This window comes from Homarus americanus, unplaced genomic scaffold (assembly GCF_018991925.1).
Source record: "Homarus americanus isolate GMGI-L3 unplaced genomic scaffold, GMGI_Hamer_2.0 scaffold32583, whole genome shotgun sequence".
In the NCBI taxonomy this organism is placed as follows: domain Eukaryota; kingdom Metazoa; phylum Arthropoda; class Malacostraca; order Decapoda; family Nephropidae; genus Homarus; species Homarus americanus.
This window is the reverse complement of record NW_024713129.1, coordinates 1,703,738-1,714,885: the sequence shown is the minus strand read 5'-3', so window position 1 is coordinate 1,714,885 and position 11,148 is coordinate 1,703,738. Positions and strand designations below refer to the sequence as shown.

Genomic DNA, 11,148 nt, shown 5'->3' with positions numbered 1-11,148 from the left:
ATTAGACCCGAAACACGTAAGTTTTTATATGGTTTAACACCCTTCTCTACTCATATATATGATATATTTGAGTAGAGTAGGGTGTTTATAGCGAAGGAACGTATGAGTGAATTAATTATCTCATACCTAACATATGTAATTTGCATTCTGCAGGTTTTGACCGAATAAAGAACAATCGAGTCCTACGTGCAAGGTGTCTCATCGGGCGGTTACAGTCAAAATGTGGGGTCCTACCGTCTGCCGCTACAGTCTACTGAGAACTGCCAAGTGACTCGACCGTCGACGGACCTTCAGTGGGGCCTTTCCTTCCGGCACCCGACATACCCCGCAGCTACACAGCAGAAGAGCGGGGACGCCTTTGTGTGAATTTGTAAATCATCGACCAAAGTGTGATGCCTATAATATAATAATAGTTAACCCCAGCGAAAAGGGGGTTGTGGGTTGAGTGTGTGTATATAACACTCGTATGTGAACGTAGAGAAGCGTGACGCCTCTGTATGTGGGTCTAGTGTCAGAAAGAACTGGTCTCGGTACCAAAATTGTTCGTAGGGGCGCGGGGCGGGAGTGTTATCGTTCATTCCAGACAGGCATGCCGCCTGCCGCGAGGACCGCGTGTCAGGAAGGAGTGGACTCTGTGTAAATAATATTCGTGTGTACACGCGGGAGAGATAGTGTTCAAAGCGTACAGCCAGACTAGATCGTCAATTGTAAATAAAATTTAAGAACGAGTGAGTTGCCCTTTCTATTAGAAAATAGTAGTTGTGACAGTTAAGTAACGTTGTGATAAAGGACGCAGTAGTGTTTGTGGCATCAGTTTATGATCTTAGCAGCTGTGTAATGAATCCCTACACTGATTGTGGTGCCTCTGTTGTCGTGTTAGTGTGACATCGCTCGTGCTTATTGCACGCGTTTATATAACTTCAGTTGTATGACACGGCTTATATGACTTCAGTTGTATGACATCGCTTGTATAACTTTAATTGCATGACATCGCTTGTATAACCTCAGTTATATGGCATCGTTATAAACGAACAGGCGTGTCAGTTGAAGAGCATTCCCGCTTAACCGAACGTCTCTATAACTGTCCACCTAAAGAGACAAATCGAGTTCACTGTGCCACCAGTCATGGAAGGAAACATGGCGGAGGAGATAAGCCTAGCCAGCGTAGAAGACCTGGAGGCCCTGAACGACGGAGATGCTAACTGGTCACTCATACAGCCAGGGCGAAGTAGAGAAACCCTTTCACCCGAGAGAAGGATGAAACCAACAGGCCAGTTAAATAGGGTAATCGGGGGTTATCAGCAGACGCTCACCCAATTGATGGCAATGATGCAGAATATGAAAGATCATATGGAGCAACTTCAGACTTCAGGCGGTACGGAGGACTTTGGTGAGATGCTGTCATTACCAGGAGGAAGGCCTTTTCTGGAAACGAGTGAGAGGATGACAGCCGTGATCAGGGGGTTAGGAAACATGTTTCCCCCCGTCATACCCACTTTCCGGAAGCAGTGACACCAAGAGGAACCCAGGAGAAGGAAAAACCAGGCACAAGATATACAGTGAGAACGTCCAGGACGGATGGAAGGGAGGCCATCGGACACGATGCTACCAATCCAGAGACTGGAAGAGTTAATGGCCATTATGAAGCTTCCCCAGAGGCCGATGCCAAAGTTCAGCGGAGGGACTTGTATCGAGTATTGGGAGTTCAAGCATGCCTTCCAAAGACACATTGGGGAGGCGCCCATACCCTATGCACTAAAATTGGAAACACTTCTCTCGGCCTACACCGGGCGTGCTAAGAAATCTCTAAGAGCGTGCCTGCAAATAGAAGACCCCAGGGCAGGATACAAACAAGCTGTAGCCTTCCTAGAAGAGCGTTATGGCAACAAGCAAGCCTACGTCCAAGAACTAATAGGCATGGTCGTACGTGGCCTAGCCGTGAGAACAGATGACATTAAAGGTCTTGAGGAGCTCGCGGACGATCTGGAAATAGAGTAAACAACTTAAAGGCACTAGGAAAACTGCACGAAATTGATACGTACGAATCACTGAATACTTTGGCTAAGAGATTCACGGGAAAGATCAGGGAGCGAAACGAGGATAGAGCATATGACTATGAAAGGAGACACGGGAATTCTCCAGGGGTCGAGTGGATGAAGATTTTTGTACTGGTGATGCTAGACAGGACAAGGAGTGCTTCGAGGGGACAAAGACAAGAAGAGCCGAGCGGGAGACGAACAGGCTCACACCCATACCCTTCTTCATCAGAAAGGACATCTGTGGGCCTAGTGACTTCGGGAAGAGAGGAGGTTAGAGGAAGGGACGACCGCACTTGCCCGTTGTGCCCTGGATATCACCCTTTGCAGAGATGCCAAGCATTCCTCAATATGTCGACTGGAGCGCGAACTTCACTCGTACGTGAAGAACGCCGCCGTTTCGCCTGCTTAGATCACGCTCCCGGATGGCCGAGTGCATCCAGAGAAGACAAGGTACACCATAGATGGCTGCTATAGCTTCCACTCGAATCTCCTGCACTTCTCGAGAAATTCTATTTGCAATAACACGCCAAACCAGGACGAACCATCAAGAAACGAACTCTTAACCAGTTTTTAAGAGATGAAAAGAGCTTCCACCATGGATGCACACCAGTCAGAAGTGTCTCCCGACCACAAGCGGCAGAAGCTAGATGACTGTCAACTCAAGGCCATCATGTCGGCACTGAAATAAATGATCAGTGGAGCTAGGTCATGGACACCCGAATCCAGCTCGAGAGTTAAGGAGAAAGGGGCTGGAAACAGGCAGGTTGAACTGGTGCCCACGAACCGAGAAAACCCTTATATATGGGCCAGAGATACTTACGGTCGAGAAAATGACCAGTGCGAGGGGCCCGAAGATTACGACATATGACCAGCAGAGTTGCACTCCCCATATTAAAGGTCAAGGTCGGGGAGATAAGGCGAGAGACGAATACAACAGTGATCACCGGAGCACTCTTGGACTCAGGCAGCAACAGGTTTTACTGCACCGAGAGCCTAGCCAACCGACTACGAATAACAGGGAAGTCTGTTTCAATCTCCATAGGCACGATCCTGAAGAAGACGAACAGCGTGAAGGCCAAAGAGATCGATCTGAAGGTGACTAGCGTCGGAGTGAGAAGAAGTCGATCCATCAACATTCCCAGAATCCTCGTTATTAAAGAACTGCCTTCTTCACTGGAAGCATCGGTTGCGGACACCATAGCAGTTGCCAAGTGGAGGCACCTCCAAGGAACCACACCACTCCACGCACCGGAAAGAGTGGATCTCCTGATGGGGTTAGATGTACCACAAGCCCTAACACCGTTTGAAGTAAGGACCGGGGAGAACGAAGAGCAGTTCGCGGTGCGCACACTTCTAGGATGGCCCATAAATGGACCGATTGGACCTGCAATAAGTGACCACCTAGCAATCAACCACCTCATATCAGAAAAGCCTCTGAGCCTGGAGACACGTTTAGAGAAACTGGTCAGATCTGGGAATGTGACTCAGCCTACTGCAATGGAAACTCCATCTCTGTTGAAGACAGAAGAGTCCTGGTACTGTGGTCATCTTCAGTGACGAGGGTGGACGGGCACTATCAACTTCCCATACCGTTCCGTCATGAATTGCCGAGATTCTCGAATAACAGAAAACTGGCTAAGCAACGGTTTGCGAGCTTGAAGAAACGTCTCCTGAAAGACCCAGACCTCCGTCAAAGATATCGAGTAAAGATGCAAAACCTGATCAACAAGGGACTTGCTGAGAGAGTCCCACACCGTGAGCTTACCATTGTGCCGGGGAAAACCTGGTATCTCCCACATCACCCAGTATTGAACCAAAATAAGCCTGGGAAGTTGAGAATACTCCTTGACTGTACAGCAACGTATGAGTCAGTGTTCCTGATCAACCAAGTGATGCAACTTCCCTGAAGAGATGTACCTTCATCCGGTAAGTGACCGGGTCTCCCGATAGTTGGTCGTCTGTCCACCACAAGAATCGCAGGGCGTTTCGATGCTTAGGCAGTACTCGTACCTGGTGGAACATAGCCTCGATATCAGCCATGAGTGCCACCCTTTCTTGTCGGAACATAATGAGGACACCCACCAATTTGTTGTTGAGGTCTGGCCCTTACAAGATTGGGTAGCCGACTGAGTGGTAAACCGGTACAGATTTATACGTCCCTGTCTGCTGACATCACTAGAGATTATTCTTTGTTGAAGCAAGCTCTCTTGCATGGGTTTAACAAGACTTCTGATGGCTATCGTGTTGATTTCCACAGAACAAAGATTAGGGCAGGGGAAACATACCAGCAATTTTCAATCCACCTGGGTCGTTTGATTCAACCATGGCTAGAGGCGTCAGAGGTTGAGGAAACCTTTGTGTCTCTCACTAACTTTATGATATTGGATCAGTTTCTGTCTTCTCTACAGCCAGACCTGAGAATATTCACCAAGAAACACAGGCCAGCGACGCTAGGAGAATCTGTAGAAGTTGCTGACAACTGGGCGTCCGCCTTCAACGCCCACCCCAAGTCTCTCACTTCCCCAGTGAAAAACACAAAGCCTCCGTCCTCCGAGGAACCATTCCCAGGAGTAGAGGAGTAGTTCACCGTCCGTGCGGTGCCACAACTGCGGAGAAGGGCACATTCGTTCTCGCCGTCCCAGGAATGCCCGCGCCTTCAAATCTACCGACATTCATCAGCCCAGCTACAAGGTCCCTGTTATTGTGTCAGCGGAACGATAAATGGGTCTTGGGCATCTACAATCATTAGGGACACCGGTTGCTCATGCATTATTGTCTCTGACGCTGACGTCTTCAGCAGCTCGGTTAGTTTCGCCGATTATTTAGGTCGTGTTGACCAGTTCCCTGTTGTTTGGTGCTACCTGCGTTGCCCCTATTTCATTGGTTGGTCTGATGTGGTAAGAGCCCCCATTAAATTCGCTAGTGTTCTCATTGGTAATGATCCCGGAGTCCGTGACCCTAACGACCCGGAACCCTTAAAACTCTCCTCGCCACCAGCGCAAGTCTCCTCGCCACCGGCCGACGTCGCCTCGCCACCCTCACACGCCACCTCATCTCCAGCAAATGTCCAAGCTGTGGAGACACGGTCGGCGAAAGTGAAACGACTGCATCCCATGGTTCTGCCGAAATTGCAGCCACTGACTGTGACGCCCAAGGAGTTCGCCAAGCTTCAAGACTCGTGTGCCACTCTGACGCGGGTGAGGGAGAAGGTGACTTCCTGGGAGGAGGATCAGGCCAGAGATGGGTCTGTTTACAAGTTTGTTTGTATCAATGGTCTGTTACATAGGTGTTGTGTGTCATCCAAGCAACCAGCCAAAGTAGATCGGTTTTACTGGTTGTCCCTGCTGTTTGTCGTAGCAACATTCTCACTGTAGCTCACGAGAGCCCTCTAGCAAGGAAGATTTATATGAAGGTTGCTGATCAATTTTACTAGCCAGGTATGGGAGGGGATATTAGAGGCTTTTGTAGGAGTTGTGATCGGTGTCAGCGTATGTCCGCCAAGGGTAGAGTCCGTCCTGTTCCTCTTAAACCTTTACCCATCATTACAGAGCCATTTTCTCGGGTAGCCATAGATTTTGTTGGACCACTCTCACCCCCTTCCTCTAAGAAGCCTAAATTATATCGAGCTAATTTGCTAAAGAAATATCATTGCATGGCCCACATTAACTTTGCTCGCGTCCTTGACGACGTTCCCAAGCTGGAGTCAGTCGATGCACTACCGTGCAAGAGTTCCTGTGAAGTTCAGGCGCCAGACTCGGATAATCTCGGTTGCCATTTACCGATAACACCGTATGGTATAGAAGAATCTTCTACGACTAGCAATGGGCCCAAGCTTAAACCTGGACTGAAGTGAATCCCACGTTCAGTTCCTTGATACGGCCTAACGATTTTTGGATATCAAGCTACCACTTATTCTTTTTAATGTGACCATTCTCTATTCTTTATTTTCCTCTGTATATTTAACCATTTGTTGTAGGATTGTTATATGTTTTGTTGTACTTATCTTATGTTATAATCTACCTTACAGTAGATTTTTTGGGGGGAGCTGTGTAAGGGCTGTAACGAGCAGGATGGTTGACCGCCGCTCGTTGCTTGTTCGCGGCCCAACTAGGGAGGGGGTATACGTAGGTGAGAAGGTCGGTGCTGCCTCGTTACACAGCAGACACTAGCCAGCTAGCACCACAGCTGCACTTACCCACGCTGTTCGATCCAACCCTGGTTGTGTACTCATCTGAGGCTCGTGGGCTGATTACCCAGTCCTTCACAATTTGGCTGTCAATCTCCGGACACCTTCTCCAGCTACTACCGCGGCTGCCACGTCATCGCCACTTCCTCCACGCCCTATCCGCCGTCTTTGCCCTGGCGTCTCTCCTATGTGGCAAGACATCGCCCACCAACGCCGGCGCCAAGTGAGGAAGCTGCCCTGGAGCTTCCCCCTGAGAGTCGACCACCGTGTTAACAGAACATTCCACCGGGCTGCAGCCGTAGGAAATATCAGTACTTTGTTAGACTCCCGTAATTGTTTGGCTAACGTATTTGTTTATCTAAAATTTGTGTGAGTGGTGTCAATTATTGTGATTATTTTTGTAGTAAAGAGATATCAATCTCTAACGGTTGTTTGTTACCCCTTGGAAACTCATGGTTCTTGACTTTCCTTTTATAAGATCCTGATTAGGCTGGCAAGAGATTTATATCCCAAAGTCCAGGCCTTTACAATTATTGTTATTATATTTTCTCCCCCCAGGACCTGATGTGGGTCAGTGAACTGTGTCTGGGTGGGCTAATCCCGGAAAAAAAAATACAAATCATTCACAATAAAGTGCGGTATCCTGTATCACACTGACAATAATGAAAGAAATCTGGCATGATCTTGTTTACAACACTTGATACACTGTCACACACTATGAGGGGCCTTTGGCTCTACAAAAATACAACCCCTAATCACTGCACAGAAGAGAGTTGTGCAGACAATGACCTCCTTGAAAAAACTGATCACACGAATGAACAATTTGCTAAAGTGAAAATGTTAAAATTCGAGGATATTGATGCTTACTGCTGTGCTCTGTTTGCTTATAAATCTGTCAATCACTTGTTTGTCAATAAATATTTCCAGTTCCGCAATAATTAGAGATACAACCTAAGACACCCAGAGCTATTAAGACTCCCCCCATGCGCTTCTCTCAGTCCCGGACCTCCATAAAACATCATGGTGTGAAGGTGTGGAACATCTTACCCCCACCCATCCAAGCAAAGACTACGCTCCCTTCCTTTAAATCATCTCTTAAAAATATCTATTGTCTAAGTAATAATATTTTTGCAATACCTACTTTATATTTATACTTCTATTGTACCACCAAAACCAATATATCATAAATTGTCATGTAGATAGACCGAAATTACTATTGCAATAGTTATATATATTTGCCGTCAAGACATGATACTGACAGCTTGTGCTCTCGTGTTTCATATTAATACAATCCATGTTGTATTGCTTGCCTCCGTTATCATATTAATGTACATCAACTCCATTGTAAAATATGTATATACAGTACTTATAACAAAAAAGAAAAACTAAATAAATAAAATAAATAAATAACGAAGTGATAATTGTGTTAGCATTCTGTTATGTTCTTACGTACATGTTACGTATAATATTCCAAATGATACTAAATGTTACGTAATACTTCCATGAGATAAATGTACAGTATACAGAGTATATCATGCGCCACTAAGAGAGCTCAGGTATTTTTCTGGCTAAATAAACTGTTTCAATATCAATATTAATATCAAAATTAATAACTTTAACTTGTTTATCATCTTGACCCGGACTGGAATCTTTTAAGATTTCAATTATGCTTCTTATTTCATCTGGTGAAGTAAGGGATAATTCCATCGTTAAGTGGTGCGTGAGTGAGACGTGACATGCTGATAGTAATATATTACCTGAATAGGAATTCAGGTAATTACAGATGTTATTATAACCTAGGATATTGTTCACCCAATGTAACTGACCTTTTGACAAATTTTCGATATAAATTGTGTCTTAGTTATCAGAATCAATATAAAAATCTGATAATATATAGGACACTTTTTTAAAACGCTAATATATTTAACAACTCATTAAGTTAAGCAAGCTTAAATTAGAGTTAAAACTTATTTCAATATACCAATAAATTGAGTTGAGATTTCAGTTTTATACGTAATCGTTACAGATTGGAGGTATTCATTTATAATACACAGATTTTTAAGTAGAGTACTGTATTTAACAATTTGAATACATAGGCCCAGATTCACTAACGGGTTATGAACATGTACTTGCTTAAAAGTTCATTAACTCCTGCGGTGGTGATTCACTAAATACTTACGAGGTCCACAACTCGATTTAAAAAGGCTGACTTTCCTTCGTTACTTACGGTGACTTTTGAAATCTCGTATGCTATTGCAAGGCGGATTAGGCCGTTTACTTTACTATACAACCCGTATCAAAACACACAGAGGTCATTAAAGATAGAATTATGATGGAGTAATACTTGAGGACAATGGTTAACCTGTGACCAAAACAATCCAATAAATATATATATATATATATACATATATATATATATATATACATATTTACATATATATATATAATCAACACCTCACCTCCACCTTTCCTTGTGGTTATCAGCATATACCTGGATCACGCGCACCTACAGTGATTTATTTGCATATATATATATATATATATATATATATATATATATATATATATATATATATATAATCAACACCTCAACCCGCCAGGATTCGAACCCACGGCCCACAAGCCTATGACTGTGACCGGGGAACGCTAACCGCTGGACCACCAGGATACTAAAAGCAGTCCTAGACTTTGTTATATTTCACACAAAGCCTGTTCAACGAGCTTATGGCGCCGTGAACCTCTAATGGGGACCACCCGTATCACTTAGGTGGTCAGAGTAACGTTTTACCAAATCCGGCTTCGAAACACGAGGATCCATATATATTTCATTAGCCCAATAAAGCACGCGGACTTCTACATACAATCAACACCTCAACCCGCCAGGATTCGAACCCACGGCCCACAAGCCTATGACTGTGACCGGGGAACGCTAACCGCTGGACCACCAGGATACTAAAAGCAGTCCTAGACTTTGTTATATTTCACACAAAGCCTGTTCAATGAGCTTATGGCGCCATGAACCTCTAATGGGGACCACCCGTATCACTTAGGTGGTCAGAGTAACGTTTTACCAAATCCGGCTTCGAAGTGATACGGGTGGTCCCCATTAGAGGTTCACGGCGCCATAAGCTCGTTGAACAGGCTTTGTGTGAAATATAACAAAGTCTAGGACTGCTTTTAGTATCCTGGTGGTCCAGCGGTTAGCGTTCCCCGGTCACAGTCATAGGCTTGTGGGCCGTGGGTTCGAATCCTGGCGGGTTGAGGTGTTGATTGTATGTAGAAGTCATCGTGCTTTATTGGGCTAATGAAATATATATATATATATATATATATATATATGATTTGATAAGTCTTTTCATTCCACTTTTACGTATATTTTCTAATATTTTCAATGTTCTTTTGTTTACACAAATTATATTATCAGTTTTCTTATAATTCCTCATTGTCTAAAATAATATTTTTATTGTTTGCAACTTCCTCGTTTTGTTTACAATTATATTATTATGATTCTTATAAAATAATTATATCACAAAAGTTTCCATTATTCTTGTTTCGTTTTTTTTTTAATTACATAAATACCATTCTAAGTGGTCTCATTTTGTTAGGTTCTTTCCTTATCACCTGTTTTATCCTCCGTGTATGTATGATTCAGCTGGGAGACGTGGTGGTGTTCCACATGAGGACCCTACATGGAGCAGCTGGAAATGTGTCTTCCTCTACGCACCGCCGGATCCTTTCCACCCGCTGGCTTGGTACGTACAGTATCTCTTGTCATACAACATGGTTCTTTTCGACTCACTGGCTCGGTACATATCTGTCATACAGCAGTATACCGTGTAACTTAAGACACCGTGATAATTACAAATGACTCCTGCCTTTACCACTTAACATTGCTAATCCTCTCTCTCCACGAGCTGTGGACTCCAAACTCTGAAGGGTGAATTTGAACATTCGCTAGACTAGAGAGTGGAAGGGAGAGGGGAAGGGTGTGTCGGGACTGAGGGATGGGGGGGGCTGAAGGAGGGACGGGACACTGGGGATAAGGATGGAAAATAGATATCAGTTAGAAGAGATTAAAATGCAGGATAACGCTTTGACATTACCGATGGGTTTTCCTCAACTGAGAGTAATCGTCTCGTGCTGGCTAGATCAAAATACTAAGGTTACAATATGGTGAGAAGGGGATGTATTCATGTTCTAAGTAAGGTGTTCATTTGCAAAAGGGGCCATTTATGAGCAAATGGATGATAGATAAGTTGGAATCTATATCTCATAGAAGCAGCGAAGTCATGTTTAACTCCTTGACGATGAGATGGAACTTACCTAACTGAATAAAATCGTTTGCCAGAATAAAATAGATAAGAAGACATTGTATCGAAGGGATTAATTAGCAATCAAAACAATCAGGAAGTTGGCATTGCATATTTATTGAAATGCAAACTTAAGGTGAACAAAAATAGATCAGTTGGCAGCAGTCCGGTATAGAATCAGCATACCACATAGTTCAGTTGAGCCAAACAGTGATGTTAAATAGGTGCTTCAAACAACCAGGATGTGGGAGTTATTAGTCTTAGCTACTCAAACACATTATTAAGCGTTAGTTAGAATAAATGTCCCATTGCACACATTCTGGGTGTTTTAATTGTTACAATTTATACTTCTTCCCGACTATTTCTATATGTTAGTAGAATTTAGGACGCTTGAGCCACGACCCCTGGACGTTTGGGCCAGGGTGAATAGGACGTTTGGACCAGGGTGATTAGGACGTTTGGACCAGGGTGATTAGAACGTTTGGACCAGGGTGATTAGGACGTTTGGGCCATGGGTCAAAATAATATAAATAACACCATAACAACCTAACCTAACCTAAAAGTTTCTGACCAGAAGGTTGCAGGGGTATTAAGTGAATTATAATTTAAAGTC

At 44.1% G+C, this 11,148-nt stretch overlaps 1 protein-coding gene across 1 annotated transcript; it reads left to right on the top strand.

Annotated features, from left to right (window-relative positions):
* Positions 1 to 1,602: 1,602 nt before the first annotated feature.
* On the top strand, positions 1,603 to 1,998 carry LOC121865883. The gene has a single exon (XM_042365428.1). It carries the CDS (start codon positions 1,603 to 1,605, stop codon positions 1,996 to 1,998), a length of 396 nt encoding a protein of 131 aa, XP_042221362.1.
* The last annotated feature ends 9,150 nt before the right edge of the window (positions 1,999 to 11,148 follow it).